Source organism: Myxine glutinosa, chromosome 12, assembly GCF_964187855.1.
Source record: "Myxine glutinosa chromosome 12, kmMyxGlut1.1, whole genome shotgun sequence".
Taxonomy (NCBI): domain Eukaryota; kingdom Metazoa; phylum Chordata; class Myxini; order Myxiniformes; family Myxinidae; genus Myxine; species Myxine glutinosa.
In genome coordinates this window covers 85023615-85044934 of record NC_136272.1, presented here as the reverse complement: position 1 = coordinate 85044934, position 21320 = coordinate 85023615, and the positions used below count along the sequence as shown (strand labels likewise).

The following is a 21320-nucleotide window of genomic DNA, read 5'->3' as shown; positions in this document are numbered from 1 at the left end:
TCGAAGATTGCAGCGAAGGATTGTTAGAATGGTGGAGAAAGCACCTCGATCAACTGCCAAACAGGTTCAAGCTGACCTTCAGACACAAGGTACGACAGTTTCAACTCGCACCATCCATCACCAACTCAATGAAAGGGGGTTCTATGGTAGGAGACCCAGGAGGACCCCACTGCTGAGAAAGCCTGACTGTAGTTTGCCAAAACACACCAGAACAAGCCAAAATGCTTCTGGGAGAATGTCATGTTGACAGATGAGACCAAATTAGAGCTTTTTTGTAAAGCACATCATCTCCATGTTTACAAAAAACAAAATGAAGCCTTCAAAGAAAAGAACACCTTCCCTCCAGTCAAACATGGAGGAGGTTCAGTGATGTTTTGGGGTTGCTGTGCTGCCTCTGCCACTGGGTGCCTTGAATGTGTGCATGACATCATGAAATCAGGAGATTACCAAGGCATTTTGGAGCGCAATGTTCAACCCAGTGTCAGAAAGCTGGGTCTCTGTCGAAGGTCATGGGTCTGGCAGCAGGATAATGACCTCAAGCACACTTCAAAAAGCATCCAGAAATGGTTCAAGACAAAACGCTGGACTGTTCTGAAGTGGCCAGCAATGAGTCCAAAAAAACTCAACTTAAATCCCATTTAACTCCTGTAGGGAGATCTAAAAACAGCAGTTGGGAGAAGTCAGCCTTCAAATCTGGGAGAACTGGAGCAGTTTGCACAAGAAGAGTGGGTCAAACTGCCAGTAGAGACGTGTAGGAAGCTCATTCATGGCTATAGGAAGCGCTTGACTGCAGTTATGTTGTCCAAAGGCCATGCTACCAAATATTAAGTCGATGGTGTCAATAATTTTGTCAATGCCATTTCTTTTTATTTTCTGATTTAAAAGGATATAATAAGTTCTGAATGAAAAAAAGGTTCTGTAATATTAACAGTGAAATAAAGAATTGTGGAGACCAAATACTTTTATCAATTTCAACTTATTTTTGGAGAAAATTGCAAGTTATTTTAAAAAAGTGCAAGGGTGCCAATATTTTTGGTCACGACTGTATATGTATCGTCGTGACCGTCGAGATCAGACCCCATTGCATTATGCCATGCAGCAGTTGCTTCACCGCACCTCGGTGGAAGGACATGGTCATGCTGACCTGGTCAACTCGGCATTGACCTCTTTTTTCTTGGGTAAGGCTCACAGCACCAAGTCGAACCTGGTTCTTGTCGCTCCAGAAGAAGTAGACCAGTATTTTTTGCACGGTTTTACAAGCCCTTGTCGGGGAGTGTACAGCCTTGAAACGGTGCCAAAGCATCAATGCCAGCCGCTTCACCAGTCTGTATTCGAGAGCAATTACAAAACCCTCCTATTTCTTCTTTATAACATTCTTGTTTCTTAGAAAAAACCCCAGGTACTTACAGCCTTCAATGTCCCAGGTAAGCAGAGCTCCATGAGCTTGACCAATATTGGGTTGTTTTTTCCCCGCTAGTTGATGACAGCCAATGAAGCATCATTAAACTGGTCCAACCCATTAATAACATTCAATATCATCAGAATCCTCAATCAAAATGCAAATATCATCCGCATTAGCAGATAGCTATGGTCGAGTGCAGACACCTTCAAACTGGAGTTGAGAATCTATGGAACCTTGAGTTTCCTCAATTAAAGCGATACCCAACTTAATTATTCTCACCAAAGACCCAACGTGAAGTTTACGTGCCAACATTGCACCTCCACTGATACTGAAACTCCTCATTTGCACTTCAGACATTTGAAAGAAGAAGAAGGAAGGAACAGGTCAAATCCTCAATTCTGGACTTTTTCTGGAATCTTCAAAATCTGGACTTTTCTCAACCAATTTTTTTTAGATCAAAAATCATTTCTTGATCCGAAAGCTTAATGACCGGATAAAACGTGTGGTGATATCATAATGTAATGATTAAGATGCAATGGCGTTACCACCAGTAAACTGGCACTGTAATTGTGCTTTTGGTTTTCCTTTTCAGTAGTAGAATTCTTGAGAAAACATTTTTCTTTTGATGAGTCATTATATTAATCAACAGTTCAAGCAGTTTTTCTCGAGACAGGTGAGGGGGAACACGGCAGAAGCTTGGGTTTGCGGGCGGATACAGCGATAGGCTCTGGTTGACTCGGAGAAAACTATCATGTTGCAAATTTCAGTGGAAACTGTTGAAAGCGTCAAGTTAATGAGACACACATTGCCTGTTTTGAAGACGCAGAATCATGAACACACATATATTCGCCGTCTCTCCTGTGTTTACTGACTTTCAATGGCGTTCAAAACAAGTTCCTCGATTTACTTATAAAGAAGCTTTGTGTATATTCATAGCATCTGTTGTCTTGATTTATACATCTGTCGATGTAATCAAAGTATTTTAGGTACCGATGCCTCTCAAGCCACAGACGCCTGTTCCAAAATGAAAGCAGATGAACTTTTTTGCGATGATTTTTAGCTCACCTGGAACGAGGTTCAGGGGAGCTCATGCGATGGCGCGTTGTCCGTCTGTCCGTCCGTCCGTAAACACCTGAAACTTCTTTTCCGAAACCGCTGATGGGATTGCGACCAAATTTGCCACAAATTATATTTGTTGTGTTTTGACTAGAGTTTGTAAACGGCATTTAAGGAATCGGGGTCTAAGGGGGTCTACCGGGGTCAAAGTGGACTTTGAAAAGTCCACTTTGTTTTTTCCAAAATAGGAATTTGCTTTTTCCTCTGAAACTAAAAACACTATTTCGATGAAACTTCACCACAACCTTCACCACCTGTGTTATACCGAAGTTTGTTCACGGCATTAAAAAAAATCTACCCCTTTGGGGTTTTACGGGGGCGTTGCCCCCCACAATAGGTATTTGCTTTATTCTCAGAAATTACACACGCAATTTCGATGAAACTTCACCACAACCTTAATCACCCATGATCGACCAATGCTTGTTCAAGGCGTTAGAAAAATTGGGGTCTTTGGAGGTATATGAGGTTGGGGGAGAGGGGGTTGCCCCACAAAATAGGTATTTTTTGGTTTGTTTGTTTAAAGTCTTATGATTATGTTAGTATGATTCCACATGCTGCCCTGTGTTCTAGCAACCATTGAAATTGGTTTAAAATACCTTTAGTCGGTGCAATATACTGTTTATTCTACCAGTTGAGTGCCAGGGGTATTGCCCCTATGTTTTTTATTATTGATTCTCTGCATGACAAATATTGCTGAGATGCCAGTCACAATGCATCAAGAAGCACGCGTGTAGTAATGTCACATAAATTTTATATCGATAAAAAAAAAAAGTTGAGTGACCGATATAATATAATAATACTTTGTCACGTCTCTCAAATCCAGGAATGGTGAACAATTCTGTGTTTAAGTCCTATGTCATTGGTCTACAACGAAGCATGTTTGACAACTCGTTTGAGTCATCAAACAGCATGATGGCTTTCTTGCTCTTGCAGGTGGGATTTGCATTGCCAGGTCATTGAAGATTCCCAGAGATCCGATGCCTGGAGAGTTTCAGAAACTCATTGAGGAACTCCACGACACGTCCAACGCTCGTGCTGTCATTATCTTCGCAGGCGAAGATGATATCTGGTGATGAATTGATTTTTCTTTATTGGGGGACATAAGAAAAGAAGAGAGAGGGAGTTAGACTGCCTTCTTTTTCTTTTATATTAATCTTTAACTTGTCTGCAATTGTCATCCATGAAGGATGACCACAGTTAATGTACAAGAGTTGTATTTCAAGCAGAAGTTATAATTCCTTCCCTGTTGCCTTGAATTCATATGTCGTACACCTATTAATACCCATCTTCACCCTTCCTTTTGTACTGACACACCGCTGCAGCAATCGCACCTTACACTCCCTTTTTCAATCTTGCATTGACCCCTATAACCATAAGCTGTTCAATTTCCTAACCTTCTCTTATTTACACAGGCACGTCCTGGAGACAGCCAAACAGGCTAATCAGTCAGGCTACTTTCTGTGGGTCGGTTCTGACAGTTGGGGTGCCAAGGTATCCCCCATCGTAGGCCAGGATGAAGTGGCGGAGGGTGCAATCACCATACTGCCAAAACGGACCTCCATAGAAGGTCGGATATATGTCCTAAAGCCTTCAGCAATCTCATTCATCTTTATTGCTTGCACATATTGTGTCCTCAATTCTTCTGGCTTCCTCGTTTTTTCTTGTACCATCGTAATTCATGTGTTTGGCTGTCTTCTTTCTAGTGATAACCCATCACTCTTTTCTTCCATTGTTTTCCCATACTCACTGATTCCTGTCAACGCTCTTTCATTTCCTAGTGCTGCTCCTGCTTTACTCCATGTCACTCTCCAATCCTGTGTCACGCACGATGGGTTCCTGTCATCTGCATTAGCCCAAACTTCCTACTTTACCGCCACGATTCTTATTCTTATTGCAATCCCACTGTCACTCAACACTCCCTCGACTCCCACATCGGGTTGCCTTCTGCATCATCCACATTAACATTGGGGGCCTAAAGGTTCTATTTGCATTTGCAAACCTTCTCTCCAGATCCAAACATAATCTGTCAACAGCGCTCGTCCAATAATAAATCGTGTTATTCCATGCATACTGTCATGATGAGAGCATCATCCAAGTTTCTCCACCCCAGCATCCTACCTGCTCCCACTCCCTCAACCCCCTCCAAAATAATAACAAAATTATTGGGCTGGACAGGCAGCAAATTGACAGATGTAAACATAGCTTTGGCATCAGCTCTTTAGTTGATCTTTGCTGATCTGTCAACTTAACAGCTTTAGTGATTGGAGGCGGTTTGAAACAAATTAAGGCATCTATAACAGAGCAAGAGTAATGTAATGCAAGCTAAAACAATCCTAATTAATTTTTCTCCTTGATTACTAGTTTGTTTGGTTTTTTTTACACCTGTTTAAGTCAATAGTGAGAAGATGCATTTGCAATTGTTGTCAGGAATGTGAACTAACAATTTGGGCTAAATAATCCAGATATTGCCGCACCATCGTTCATGCTTTTTTGAAACAGCAAAATAGAAATGACTTGCACAACAAATGCTCAAACTAATGGTTAGAGAGGATGTGGCTGGAGATTTACAATTTACAAAATGAATTACAAAATTTACAAATGAATGAAAATTTACAATTAAATTTACAATGAAAATTAAATCGTACAAAATTTACAAAATAATGGTTAGAGAGGATGTGACTGGAAATTTACATGGTACAAAATGAATTACAAAATTTACAAATGAATGAAAATTTACAATTAAATTTACAATGAAAATTAAATTGAACAGTTTACAAATGAATGAAATGCATGAAATGAAAATTTACAATTTAGAAATTAATTTACAAATTTACAATGTGAACTTACAATTTGGGCTAAATAACCCAGATATCGCACCATCATTCACACTTTTTTGAAACAGTAAAATAGAAATGATTTGCACAACAAATACTCAAAATAATGGTTAGAGAGGATGTGGCTGGAAATTTACAATTTACAAAATGAATTACAAACTTTACAATGAAATTCATAATGAAAATTAAATTTTACAACATTTACAAACTAATGGTTAGAGAGGATGTGGCTGGAAATTTACAATTTACAAAATGAATTACAAAATTTACAAATGAATGGAAATTTACAATTAAATTTAAAATGAAAATTAAATCGTACAAAATTTACAAAATAATGGTTCGAGAGGATGTGACTGGAAATTTACAATTTACAAAATGAATTACAAAATTTACAAAGAAATGAAAATTTACAATTAAATTTACAATGAAAATTAAATTGTACAGTTTACAAATGAATGAAATGAAAACTTACAATTTAGAAATTAATTTACAATGTGAACTTACAATTTGGGCTAAATAACCTAGATATCGCACCATCGTTCACGCTTTTTTGAAACAGCAAAATAGAAATGATTTGCACAACAAATACTCAAAATAATGGTTAGAGGATGTGGCTGGAAATACATAGAGGATACATATGCATAGAGATACATCATATACATATGCATATACATAGAGGAGAGGATGTGAAATGGATACATCATATTATAAGTAAGGAATTGTGAGTGGTTGGGTGTTTGGTACCTGAGTGTGTGTAGCACGTGGAAAGGTGTGTACGGGGTCACATGATGGGGCAACTGAGTAGGTGATGGGTGGGAAAGTACGTGGGAGTTGCTGGTATGTGGAACAAAGACGGTGATAGGAAGATGAGGGCGAAAGGGATGGCATCGAAATAGAAGGTTCTGGAAAGCATGGGATAATGGGAGTCATATTTGTGAGCGCATTGCATGTGGAATCCGGTCGGGAGGGGTGATCATTGAGGTTTGAGGGTGCGTAGGCGGTAAGGGGGAAATTGGGTTGTTGGGGAGATTGAGGGTAACATTAACTGATGAAATGTGGTGAAGGCTCAAAAGCAATTTGCCACAGTGAGAAATAGAGGAAAAACGACGTGAAAATCACCATGTATGGATTGCAATATATCAGGGATTTGACAGGAAAAGGGAGTCAACATATCGTTTACCCTCATCTCATTGTTGTCTCACATAAGTTATGATTGTTTAAATAGATATAAAGGAAGCTAAGCATTTAGATTAACGTACAAAAACGTGTTTATCTTCCCAATTGGGTCGAGATGTTTTGGCATGCCTATCCAGCTCGATACTAACATCACAATTTTGAATCCTGTGCCGTGTACCTTGGCGATTTGTGCAATACTAATGTTCTTAAATTTTAAATAAAAGTGCAATGATGTCTCCTAATATTAAATCCTAATCTTGCATTTGATGTAAAAACTCCTCCGTGAGCCTTGCAATACCTTCAGAAAGTATTCACACTCCTTCACTTTTTCACATTTTGTTGTTACAGCCTGAATTTAAAATGCATTAAATTGAGATTTTTTTGGCAATAATCTACACAAAATACCCCATAATGTCAAAGTGGATTTCTTTTTTTTAGAAACTTTTACAAAATAATTAAAAATGAAATATAGAAATATCTAATTTACATAAATATTCAACCCCCTAGGACAATACTTTGTAAAAGTGCATTTGGCAGTGATTACAGTTTCACATTTTCTTGGATATGTCTGTATCAGCTTTGCACATCTGGATTGGTGGAGTTTCTCCCTTTTTTCCTTGTAGGTTTGCTCAAGCTTTGTCAAGTTGGATGGGTCAGCGTCGGTGAACAGCATCATCAAGTCTATCCACAGATTCTCAATTGGATTCAAGTCCTTGCTTTGGCTGGGCCACTCTTGTTCTGAACATTCAGGACTTTCAGTTCTTGTTTTGAAGCGATTCCAGTGTTGCTTTGGCTGTATGCTCGGGGTCATTGTTCTGTTGGAATGTAAATCTTCACCGCAGTCTAAGGTCTTTTGCACTGTGAAGCAGGTTCTCCTCAAGAATTTGCCTGTACAGTCATACCCCGTTTTACGCCATTTCGACCTACATCAAAGCCGACTTTACGCCACTCTTCTAGAGTAAATTTCAGTTCAGCGAACGTCATTATGTGCGACTTTATGTCACTCCTACGGACGTGAAAAAAATTAAATTTTTCCTTAAAAATATATTTAAAATAAATAAAATAGTACATAAATTAACAATAAAAGAAGCTAAAAAACAATTTAAAATACAATAAAAAGCACATTAAAAATATTTTAAAATGTACGTACAGTATACTGTACGTACGCGTAGCTGCTAGTTCTCATTCAAAACAAAGGTGACGCCATATGCATTTTGTCCTGTGCTGCGGTCGCGTGCTTGCTTTGCCTTTCGCTGGTATTTTTGTGATTATTCCTTTACTGTGTAAAGGTTCCTTTACTGTGTAAAACAACCAACGTAACGTGGCAACGGCGAAACATGACGATGCCGGCTCGGACGACCGTCCGTGGCAGACGTCACGTCACCATGCAGAGTGTGCAATGTCCGCGACGAGGTCAGGCCCCATGGCCCATGTGAAACGAACGACCGTGTCATGCCTCGAGCCGGGGTGCCTCGTCGGGCACCTCGCCGGCATCCGGCGTCGACGAACCGATCGACGTGTGCATGTGCACATGTGCATGGATTTGCAAATTTGCAATTTGCTGCGAAGCCGCAGCCTCCTCCAGTTATTTACGCTAGTTTTACGGTGTTTGTCTTCATTTTAAGGCATTTTAAAGACATTACGCCCGGTTTACGTCAAAAACCGAGTTATGTCACGGCTTATGGAACCAATTAATGACGTAGGCTGGAGTATTACTGTATTTGGCTCCTTTCATTGTTCCGTCTATCCTTACAAGTCTCACAGTCCTTGCCACTGAAAAGCATCCCCATAGAATAATGCTGCCACCACTATGCTTCACAGTATGAACCTCCTTTAGAGGCCATTTTTCCCCACAGAGCAGGGGTTGGCCTTTTTCGGGCACCGTGGTCCCCTTTTTGAAGCAATGTTTTATGGCCGGATGCCCTTCCTGCCACCAACCCTGTTAGTCGCCTCTTGCGACACACGGGGAATTACCAGTGAACTGGTACTCAATTTTCCGACCTCAGACGGATTATGCTTCACAGTAGGGATGCTGTTAGATGGGTGATGAGCTGTGCTCAGTTTTCCGCCAGATGTAGCGCTTTGCATTCAGGCCAAAGAGTTCAATTTTCGTTCGATAAGACCACGGAATATTTTACCTCTTGGTCTCGGTCTTTCACATTCCTTTTTGCAAACTCCAGGCGTACTGTCATGTGCCTTTTTCTCAGAAGTTGCTTCCATTTGGCCACTCTCCCATAAAGCCTAGATTTGTGAAGTGCTACAGAGACTGTTGTCCTTCCAGCAGGTTCTCCCATCTCAGCCAGGGAACTCTGGTGCTGTCAGAGTGGTCATTGGGTTCTTGGACACCTGCCTGACCAAGGTGCTTCCTCCCCAGTTGCTCAATTTGGTCAGACAGCCAGCTCTAGTAAGAGTCTGTGTAGTTCCTTCTTCTTTCAATTTCCTAATGATGGAGCTCACTCTGCTCTTGGGAACTTTCAATACTCTAAAAATTGTTTTACACCCTTTCCCCAGATCAATGCCTCCTCACAATTCTATCTCGGAGTTCTGCGGACAGTTCTTTGGACTCTATGGTCGAGTTTCTGCTCTGACATGCACTGTCAACTGCGGGACCTTATATGGAAAGAAGTGTTTCTTTTTTTATATAATGTGCAATCAATTGAATTGGCCACAGGTGGACTCCAATCAAGTTGTCGAGACATCTCAAGGATGATCAAATTAAATTGGATGCATCTGAGCTCAATTTGGAGTGTCATAGCAACGGGGTTGAATACTTATTGACTGAAGACATTTCATCTTTTCATTTTTAATTGATTTGTAAAAAAAAAAATCCCAAAAATAATTCCACTTTTACATTATGGGATATTATGTGTAGATGAATGACAAAAAAAAATCTCAATTTAATCGATTTTAAATTCAGGTTGTAACACAACAAATTGTGGAAAAAGTCCAGGGATGTGAATGCTTGTCTGAAGGTACTGTTTGTGACCGCGAACACTCAACATTGTAAGTGTCTATGAGAGGAACGAGAGACTAGGGCCATTGCTGTTTTCCCGAAATTTAATAATAAATGGTGTCGAGAAGAAATTACCAGAGAGCAAACATCTTCCCTGTACCAAGAAACGAGTGTCATGCAACTTTCCACCAATCGAGGTCACAGAAATAGGCAAAGGATTTACTGTACTGTTGCCTATAAAATATCAATGATTAAATTAACTGTATTTCTAATGATTCGGATCATCTTTTCGGGTTGCATACACAACACAGATATTCATTACAGCCTTCCATATATTCATGTCGAACTATCGTGCTATTACACAATTGTTACATTGTTATTCCATCCATATTTGCACTTTTTCCATGAACAGCGTATTTGCATGGCTACAACATATTAACATTGGAAACAACAAACAATTCACACTTGTGGATCTATGTTGTACGGATTTGGGCTTACAGCCCGCACATCAGCCATGCGGCTCATAGAGGACCCATGCTTGGGTCAACCGACTGTCATTTCCAACCATTGTGATTTCATAACAATTTCTCCCCAAGATACAAAAAGAATGACATCTACTTATGCCGCATCTCGGTACACAGGTGTGATGTCAGTCCAACCAAAAAGATGCCAAATGTGAACCCCACACTGGGGTGGAAACCACATCACTACCTTAAATGTGGCAGAAGCCACGTCACAACAACAACAATTTGGCCAACCTCATTACACCCCTCCCTTCTTTATCAGAAAGTTGGCTCCAGACAACTGCTCTAGTGGGAAATCATCAACCCAAGTCAAAACCTGCACTAACTACTTTGGTAAATGTCTCTAGTTTATTTTACCTGCGACATGTCACACGTCTACAAGGGCTTCACATTGCTGCTGCTGTTCTTGTTGCTGCTGTTCTTGTTGTTGTTGTTGGGGTTCTTGTTAGGGGTCGATTTTTAAAATGTGCACTCATTGGTTGGACAACTGCCGGACCACACCCACATCTGTCGCTTAGGTCCACCCAGACGAAATGATATGGCCTCCATTTTGGTTTTCTGGTGGGCCTAACACATTAGGACTGTAGGCCTCTGCTGATTTATACACTGCCTGGGTTTGTTGCATCAGATTTCCTTCGGCTTTGTTTGAGTCGAGTGTTTTTCACAATGAGGAACCCCGAACAATCTAATCGCATGTCGAATAATAGTAAGGTTTAATCAAGCCTATCAAAATGCACGGTACGTCAGAACGCACGGTAATCAAGCGTTACATTACGTTATGTAATCAAGCGTTAAGTTACGCAAATTACTAAAAAAAAAAGCGTTCCATAATTTTTGAACAGCCCTATATTGGGGTTAAGCAATCCATGACCGTGTGACAAATCAGCTCTTTCTGATATAACCGTGGGGAGGGTGACATGGATGAGAGATGTCGAGTTAATTATTTAATAGTGCATTAAATGTCTGTTTCCCAATTGGCCCGTTACCCGATTTTGTGGCAGGTTGTGACCACAGTGTGGTCATTCTTGTTTTAATACAATTCCATACCCCACCTCCATCCAGCATTTGCCAAATTTAACACACACCCTTCATATTGAATGCATCAAGTCAGCATCGTATTGAGAAATTGTAATTCTGATGAATTTCATGAAATAAGGAAAAACTTGCAGAGTTTCCCAATCGCTATCCCAGTCCACCCAATATGGATACTGTTTCAAACACACATCAACGTGCACAATGTATGAGGGGTTATTTTTTTTCTACATTGATAATTACGATAATACATTAAACTTTTAACAAGAACGGTAAACATCTATAGGTGTAAAGTATGAATAGTGAGTTTGCGTTGCTGGGTTGACCGACTTTCTGGACAGAGCTGAGGCCGTGGATGGATCTACTGATGTAGACACAGGGCCAAGGTTGGAGACCCACTCTTCTGGGCTGGAAGGGTTGAAACCTCGAGGAACAATTGAGGACAGATGATCAGGGCAGTCAGAAAATCTATCAATTGCTTCCGGATTAATAAGGTTTTAACTTGAGGGTAAATAAAACCCCGCACCACCTTGTGGGTAAATTGCTTCCGGACTTGAGGTAAACAGCCATTTTGAGGTTTGTGAAGAAGATAAAATGAAGTATAGGATGTTTTAGAATTAGTATCAGTTACAACATCCTTTAAGTGTTAATATAATACTTTATCCGTTACTGTTCAATAAATGATTTCATTTGTGAGGAACATGTTGATGGAAATTAGATGTGTATATGTGTGTCTGTGTCTCATCCCAATGTTTGCCCTATTATAACTCCATAATGTACCTCCAAATCGATGGTGAAATCTGACGTCATCACTCACCACCCAACCTTGTGTGTGTGTGTGTGTGTGTCCTAATCATGACTTTCTTCGACCATGCCTCTCTTCTAATGGGTTTTAAACATGAAGTGATCAATTCTTTTTGTGACATTTCTTCCAACTCTCTCAGGCTTTGACAGGTACCTGCAGAGCCGCAAGTTGGAAAACAACCGCAGGAATGTCTGGTTTGCCGAATTCTGGGAGCAGAACTTCCACTGTAAGCTGGGGAAAATGAGTAACCGTCGAGGATCCAAGGTGTCAAAGTGCACAGGTCAGTATCGATGATTGGAGAGGATATCTTGGGGAAATTTGCATGTAGAATCCTAATATTTTCCAAAAAAATGGATAAATGAAGTTGCTAGTACGTCATAACTGACCTTCACTGGATGAACTAGAACGCCACTCAGTAGAGCGCATACTCCCGCCGTGGGTCAAGTTGGAATAGTACGATTTCACAAAAGTTTGAGGGAGTAGTTCAGTGACAACACAAGACAAGACAACACAAGACAGACACTGCACAGATATATATTTAGAATATATAGAAGATAATGTTAAAAAAAACACAAGGCAATTTCACTTACATTTTCGGATTCAGCGTTCAATTCCATATGTGAGTGTATTTTGAGGCATCTGTGACTTCAAATAAAAGTGTAAGCCAAGAAAAACGTTTGTTTCATTCCTTAGGGATACAACATGTAAAACTGGCCCAAACGTCAAAACAAAATTCGCTCATTTTAAGTCGTACAGGCTAATGCGACCACTCATTCTTCTGGGAAGAATCCCGTGCACATGCTGGTCAAACTTATAACTCACCTAAGTCTTTATAAGTTCATCAAATACTGACACCGCGATTGACATTCGCTGAGGTAAATTTTGATATCTCTTCTGAGGTAAAAAAACAAAAACAAAACAAAAACAGTTTTAAAGCATTATACGTATCAAACGATACATTTTATGAAACGAGGAAACCTAATACACACTTTGGTGGTTTTAAAATGACAGAATATGTCTTTATTATAAATAAAAAAATGAACATTGAAGACGACGCTGCTAACAAAATACATCGCTCTAACGCATAACCACGAGTTTAAACTACATTTACAACAAATATGAAAACTATTTTCATGTCACAATGTTAAATATAGAATATATAGAAGATAATGTAAAAAAAAAAAAAATGACCCCTATCTTCCAATGGTAAAGAAATCCTTCAAAAAATTCCTGGATCCGGAATAATATCCTGAGCTTCACCAAAAACTAATCAATTCTTCCTTATCCCAAGGGCAATCATCCCACCAACTTTCATCCAAATCCGTTCAGAACTTTACCAGATATCTTGTTCACAAACACACGAACACACACACACGAACACACACACACACACACACACACACACACACACACACACACACACACACGGACGGACACGATCGAACGCATTACTCCCTGGCGGGAGTAATAAAGTGCAAAAGCAACGAGAAACTCGAGTTCATTTTAATTATAATTTGTCAAAGTGCATCACTGAAGCCTTTCAACACTGAGGCACTGAAGGGCTCAAGAGTTCAGTGGAATCATGGAACAATTGACCACAGTTCAGGGAATAATGGGGTTTGCATTATTGGGGTAGGCCTACCTCCAGACCACTCCCTCAACACGTTGAGCATTGTTCACATGCTACGCACGACAGAACACCAGGTGATGTACAAACCATCTCCACCACTACAAAAACTAGGGAGTTCATAGACATGATGCCACCAGTGTTCAAGTATATACTTAAATAATAATGAAAAAATTAGCAATTTTAAAGATCGTTAAAAAATTCTGGAAGTTTATCACAGTTTTGAAGTTTACTTTACACATGTTTACACATGTCCAAGTACTGCAAAACTGGAGGGTTTTGAAAATGCCAACAAGGTGATTTATGTTCTGGTGTTTTTTTAAATTTTTTGTTTATACTTGGGTTGAGGCCCGTAATAGAGCACACACGCACGCACACACACACACACACACACACACACACACACACACACACACACACACACACACACACACACACACACACTGCATTCAGAAAGTATTCAGACCCCTTCACTTTTTTTACATTTTGTTATGTTGCAGCCTTATGCTGAAATCGTTTAAATTCATTTTTTCCCTCATCAATCTACACCCAATACCCCATAATGACAAAGAGAAAAACAGGATTTTAGAAAGTTTTGCAAATTTATTAAAAAGAAAAACTGAAATATCACATTTACGTAAGTATTCAGACCCTTTGCTATGACACTTGAAATTTAGCTCATGTGCCTCCCATTTCTCTTGATCATCTTTGAGATGTTTCTACACCTTGATTGGAGTCCACGTGTGGTAAATTCAATTGATTGGACATTATTTGGAAAGGCACACACCTGTCTATATAAGGTCTCACAGCTGACAATGCATATCAGAGCAAAAACCAAACCATGAAGTCGAAGGAACTGCCTGCAGAGCTCAGAGACAGGATTGTGTCGAGGCACAGATCTGGGGAAGCCTACAAAAAAAAATTCTGCTGCATTGAAGGTTCCCAAGAGCACAGTGGCCTCCATAATTCTTAAATGGAAGAAGTTTGGAACAACCAGGACTCTTCCTAGAGCTGGCCGCCTGGCCAAACTGAGCAATCGGGGGAGAAGGGCCTTGATAAGAGAGGTGACCAAGAACCCGATGGTCACTCTGACTGAGCTCCAGAGATCCTGTGGAGATGGGAGAAACTTCCAGAAGGACAACCATCACTGCAACAAAAAAAGCACCTAAAGGACTCTTAGACCGTGAGAAACAAGATTCTGTGGTCTGATGAAACCAAGATTGAACTGTTTGGCTTCCGTCTGGCCACTCTGCCATGAAGCCCAGATCTCCACCGATTTGGGAGATCTAAAGTTGATTCAAGTCATAAAGACACTCGACACTTGATATCATGGTTCCGTTAAACGAAAATCGCAAAGTTTATGGGTTATATTCATAATTTTCCAGTCGGTTTATTTCTCAATTTTTATAATTGAGTTTTGATGCCATGTAGAGTCTATCAGAGAAGTTTGGCAATTGAAGTGTTTAATTTGAAGTTGCTGATTGGCTGGTGACCTATCTGGGCTGTCGTGCATACTAGCAACTAATACCTGCAGTGTGAGATATACCTGCAGCTGTTGTACGTAATTAGGGCTAGGGTTAGGGTTAGAATTAGGGTTAGGGTTTGGGTTAGTGTTAGGGTTGTTGAATCCCCATTCATGAATATTGTTGTCGCACAACAGGCAACGAGCTCCTTGGTCGAGATTCCGAGTATGAGCAAGAAGGAAAGGTGCAGTTTGTCATGGACGCCGTGTACGCCATTGCTCATGCGCTGCACCGTATGCACAAAGACCTGTGCCCCAACGAGACGAACCTCTGTGCGCGCATGAAACCCATCAATGGATCCATGCTTCTGCACTACATCCGATCGGTAAACTTCACCGGTACGTGCTGTTGCACCTCGCATCATCACACGGACATTCGCTTCAACCGGATGCTCCGTAGTCTTATCATAATCATCTTGTCAAATTGCAAATACTAGGGCATGCCCGTACTATATATATGCCCGTACTATATATCTATCTAAAATTATATCCCCCCCCTCTATTTACATGAAATGGTTTGGTCCATTCGCAACGCCAAAGCGAACGGCGAACGGCTTGCGAGTACAGTGACAATCCCCCCCCTCTATTTACATGAATGGTTTGGTCCATTCGCAACGACCACAGAACCCCCCCCCCTCTATTTACATGCAATGGTTTGGTCCAAAGCGAACGGCTTCCGGAGTTTGGTAAAGAAATCGCCATCGCGTGCACAAACGCGCAGGAAAGCGAATGAATCGCAAATTCGTTTTTATTAGTTTTAAAACGTAGTTTAACGCCAACATAGTTTGCAAACGTGAAATAAATGAATACGCTCTCAAATGTGCCATCCGAGGCAGAGTGTGTCCTCCACGTTCGGCACACGCGATCGTTCGCTGCTCTCTGATTGGTTGAATCGTTTTTTGGACATAGCTCGGGAAGTAATTGTCCGATTAATATGAAACCTTGAAAAGGCACATCCTCGGGTCCCCAGCAATATACCTGGCAAGTTAAAAGTATATCGGACCCGTGGTTGTCGAGAAACAGCGGTCACAGACAAACGTACAGACAGACAGACAGAGATTACTGGAATTATAGATAGATGCACATGGATGAAGCATAGGCTTGACCGCACATCCTCAATAGCACACACTTCCTGGCCTGTAATAATCTTGGCTTCATGAAATTCTGAAGATTTCGATGCAAGATTCCAATGCAAAAATGAATGAATGTGCAAATGGCACCAAGTATGAAAAAAAATGATCTGTGTATTTTTTATCCGGTTGTCGAGGCTTCCGGAAGTGCAGAACACCAGGGAGTGAAAAGTTGACAGATGCAAAATGTGTCAAAGGAGAAACAAGTGGATGAGAATGCTCCTGCTCATTTGCCTGTAATGCTTCAGTCACATTTGGCTCGGCGGCCGTAGGGTCTAAATAATCTACGGCCACTAGCAATTATAGGGCGGCCGCAGTATTTCCACGGTCACACAATGTAGCAGTCACATATGTTTTTATTTTTCGGGTAGCCGCACGGGGTATTTAGAAATTGTGGAGACCGAAAACGTGGGGGTGCCGTACGGTCTTTGATTTGATGTCGCACGGTGACCTTAGGGCGTCCCTGCGGCGGCCATATAATTTTCAAGGCAGACGCAAGGTAGCCTCAAGGTGCCCGCAAGGCGACCGCAGGGCAGCCCTAAGGCGAACGTGCGGCCAGACGGACGGTAACGAGTGGGTATATATACCAGTTATTTTTCATATGTATAACAGCACTTACAGTTGTCATGGCTACGGCTTGTCGAATTGCTACGGCCAACCTAGAAATGAAAAAAGTTATAACTCCGCGCTATAATTCCACGGCGACCCCTACGGCCTGTAAAAGATAGCCATACGCCCTAGGGCCACCCTGAGGCCACCTCAGAAACTCTGCGGCCGCCGCACGTTTCTGTCAATTTAGGGGGGGTACGGCCGCCGTATCCTAGCCGTAGAGCAAATGTGACTTATGCTTAAGGAGGGACTTTTCAGTAAAAGGTGCAGAGGGGCTCAGTGGGTGTGAAAAAACCTTAGAGGGAGAAACGGGAGTGATTGAGATAGAAGTGGGTATCAGAATTGAAGGTCCGGAAGGAATAGCGCAAGAAAACTGATTAAGGAAGATGGTTTCACATGTGAGAGAATGTGCAGGACAAAAGAATGTAGGGGAGCATGAAGCTTAGACTTTGGGAGAGTGACAAAGTTGTGTCGCTGATGGAGTACATGTGACCCGCAGGTGATCAGAGAGGCAATAGGGCAGGAGGAGCAAGACAAAAAGGCAGACTATACCATATTGAAAGGTCACCAAAGTGCATGCAGTAAGAGATAATCCGAACCTAAGACTCCTCGGCCTCCTGTCATGAGATGCCAATAGCACCGAGAGCTTTAGACGCCATGGCTTCGAGGGTGTAATATGGGATGTGGATGCAGCGTCGTCCACCCATAGGGCAAATAGTTCTCATTTTCACCAATGAAAGACGATCCACCCTCTAATGGCTAATTAAAATTCACCTGTCACGAACAACCTTCCCCATGGTGCCAAATTGTACTGACACAATGACATAAAAGTCATTCGTTTTGCATCTACCTTCATGTCTGTCCTTCTCTCCTCTTCTCCCCCTCCCACTCTCAACTTTAGCACTCATGGTATTACAAACACCAACTCTTCTTCGTTTATGCAGAACAAGGCTGTGGGGTGGCATCATGTGACGTTGATGCAATGCCCTCTGCTAGTTAGGGAAGGAATTTGGGATTTGTTCAGGGTGCTGGCGAAAGATCGCCGACTCTTCGCGAAGGACACCGTGGGGTCTTAGGCATCCACCAAACGAGCGCTGGCAGGTAGGACGACAGACACCGCTATCCGAGGGACGGCGCACGCATTGATGAATCACCCTGATGTGAAACACCGGGATGACGGTTTTTTAGCTGGGCCAGGATCAAACTCAGGCTAGACGCCTTAGAGACGAGTGTGCTTACTTCGATACCATTCTGTCGGGCCATAAAAAATACCAATGTAAATACTGTACAAAAGATGGACGCTTCAAATGTTAAGAACCATTTTTAGAGTCCATTTTTGCACCGCAGAGCAGGGGTTGGCCTTTTTCGGGCACTGTAGTCCCCTTTTTGAAGCAATGTTTTTATGGCCGGATGCCCTTCCTGTCGCCAACCCTTTTTGTCACCTCTTGCGACAAGCAGGGAATTACCAGTGAACTGGTACTCAATTTGCCGACCTCGGAAGGCGTGACAGGCTGAGTCAACCCCCTGGTGTTAATTCAGTGATTGACCGGGATTCGGAACCTAGGATCCCAAGCCGGCATGCTAACCGAAACCGCTAAGTTCCCTTACAAGTGTTAACAATACGGGTTCCCTTACAAGTGTTAACAATACGAGTTCCCTTACAAGTGTTAACAATACGAGTTCCCTTACAAGCGTTAACAATACGGGTTCCCTTACAAGTGTTAACAATACGAGTTCCCTTACAAGTGTTAACAATACGGGTTCCCTTACAAGCGTTAATAATACGAGTTCCCTTACAAGTGTTAACAATACGAGTTCCCTTACAAGTGTTAACAATACGGGTTCCCTTACAAGCGTTAACAATACGAGTTCCCTTACAAGTGTTAACAATACGAGTTCCCTTACAAGTGTTAACAATACGGGTTCCCTTACAAGCGTTAACAATACGAGTTCCCTTACAAGTGTTAACAATACGAGTTCCCTTACAAGCGTTAACAATACGGGTTCCCTTACAAGCGTTAACAATACGAGTTCCCTTACAAGTGTTAACAATACGGGTTCCCTTACAAGCGTTAACAATACGGGTTCCCTTACAAGCGTTAACAATACGAGTTCCCTTACAAGTGTTAACAATACGGGTTCCCTTACAAGCGTTAAGAATACGGGTTCCCTTACAAGTGTTAACAATACGGGTTCCCTTACAAGCGTTAACAATACGGGTTCCCTTACAAGTGTTAACAATACGGGTTCCCTTACAAGTGTTAACAATACGAGTTCCCTTACAAGTGTTAACAATACGGGTTCCCTTACAAGCGTTAACAATACGGGTTCCCTTACAAGCGTTAAGAATACGGGTTCCCTTACAAGTGTTAACAATACGGGTTCCCTTACAAGTGTTAACAATACGGGTTCCCTTACAAGTGTTAACAATACGGGTTCCCTTACAAGCGTTAAGAATACGGGTTCCCTTACAAGTGTTAACAATACGAGTTCCCTTACAAGCGTTAAGAATACGGGTTCCCTTACAAGTGTTAACAATACAAGTTCCCTTACAAGCGTTAACAATACGGGTTCCCTTACAAGTGTTAACAATACGGGTTCCCTTACTAGTGTTAACAATACGAGTTCCCTTACAAGTGTTAACAATACGGGTTCCCTTACAAGCGTTAACAATACGGGTTCCCTTACAAGCGTTAACAATACGAGTTCCCTTACAAGTGTTAACAATACGAGTTCCCTTACAAGCGTTAACAATACGGGTTCCCTTACAAGCGTTAAGAATACGGGTTCCCTTACAAGTGTTAACAATACGGGTTCCCTTACAAGTGTTAACAATACGGGTTCCCTTACAAGTGTTAACAATACGGGTTCCCTTACAAGCGTTAAGAATACGGGTTCCCTTACAAGTGTTAACAATACGAGTTCCCTTACAAGCGTTAACAATACGGGTTCCCTTACAAGCGTTAACAATACGGGTTCCCTTACAAGCGTTAACAATACGGGTTCCCTTACAAGCGTTAAGAATACGGGTTCCCTTACAAGTGTTAACAATACGAGTTCCCTTACAAGTGTTAACAATACGGGTTCCCTTACAAGTGTTAACAATACGGGTTCCCTTACAAGTGTTAACAATACGGGTTCCCTTACAAGTGTTAACAATACGGGTTCCCTTACAAGCGTTAAGAATACGGGTTCCCTTACAAGTGTTAACAATACGAGTTCCCTTACAAGCGTTAACAATACGGGTTCCCTTACAAGCGTTAACAATACGGGTTCCCTTACAAGCGTTAACAATACGGGTTCCCTTACAAGCGTTAAGAATACGGGTTCCCTTACAAGTGTTAACAATACGAGTTCCCTTACAAGCGTTAACAATACGGGTTCCCTTACAAGTGTTAACAATACAAGTTCCCTTACAAGTGTTAACAATACGAGCCTGTGATGTGTGATAATCACCGACTCAATACAACGAACGATCTTTAACGTCCACCAATAATGCTAGTAGCTGGGACACCGAGTTTAAAGACCAATCTGGCATTGGACAGTTGGGTCAGCAATTGACAACTCAAAGGTAATTGGCTAAATCTGCAACAAACTATCAGAACAAGCTCGGCGTGATACTAAATAAATCTCCAATCAGAGTAAATCGCCATGCTTTCATTCTACAACCAGGTCAAGGTTCACCATAGCCATGGGAAATCTGCAAAGGATGAACACTATCAATGTTTTTTTGAATTTTTTTCAAACAATTATCATTAATGACTGTCAGAAACTTCACAATTCTGTTATAAGCCTTAGGGAATGTATGTTATTATGCAGTGGAGATTATGCTAAGGTATATACATATGTATATATACACAATACACACAGATTTATATATACACAGGTATACAGAATATACACAGATTGCTAACACACTTGTTGCTAACAGGTTGTGCAGCAATTGCTGGGGTGAGACTCAATTTCTGCCTTACTTCCCAGTCAGGTTAGGGGGTTCAACCTGTGTATATTAAAGGCTTAGATTGGTCACAACTAAACCATTTGCAGTCTGTTGTCCTGATGAAGGAAAAACAAGCCCTCTTCGGGACGGCATGGTGTTGAAGTCGTGGGGACTCACTCCTATGGGGGAGGGGTGCAATTGTATGACCATGCACTCTGGCCCTTCGGGGTCAGGATGCATGTGTTTTGATTGACCATGTGCTTCAGCCTTTGGGTTGAGGTGCATGTGTATGCCAATGGGACAGTCTTGATAGACGGTGTGCCTTGGCTGTAGGGTGTATGTATGTATGTAGGTAGGTATAGCAAAGTGTATGTATTGTATGTATGGCCGTGGGGTCCAAGGCTGTTTAAATGTTTGATTTTTTTACCTTTTTTATTATAAAAAAAGGTAGGCCACATGTTACCACATGTTAGCACAGAGATAATGTTACCGTGTGGCAGGCGGTGCTTATCCCTCCCAGTAAGGTGCAGCAGCAGCTGTATGTGACACCTTACTGGCGGTTCCCCACTGATGGTATGAAGTCGCATAATAACTGATATTATATAACCGAAAGGTTTTCAGTTACAAGTGTATGGAAGACTCACTGTGCT

At 41.5% G+C, this 21320-nt stretch overlaps 1 protein-coding gene across 1 annotated transcript in view; it reads left to right on the top strand.

Moving 5' to 3' along the window:
* Positions 1–21320, top strand: part of LOC137437562 (metabotropic glutamate receptor 6) — a 676955-nt gene that overhangs the window by 456833 nt on the left and 198802 nt on the right. The window contains exons 4-7 of the mRNA XM_068131991.2: positions 3452–3587; positions 3931–4085; positions 11982–12122; positions 15130–15330. Coding sequence (XP_067988092.2) covers positions 3452–3587; positions 3931–4085; positions 11982–12122; positions 15130–15330 — 633 coding nt within the window. The remainder of the gene's footprint in view (positions 1–3451; positions 3588–3930; positions 4086–11981; positions 12123–15129; positions 15331–21320) is intronic.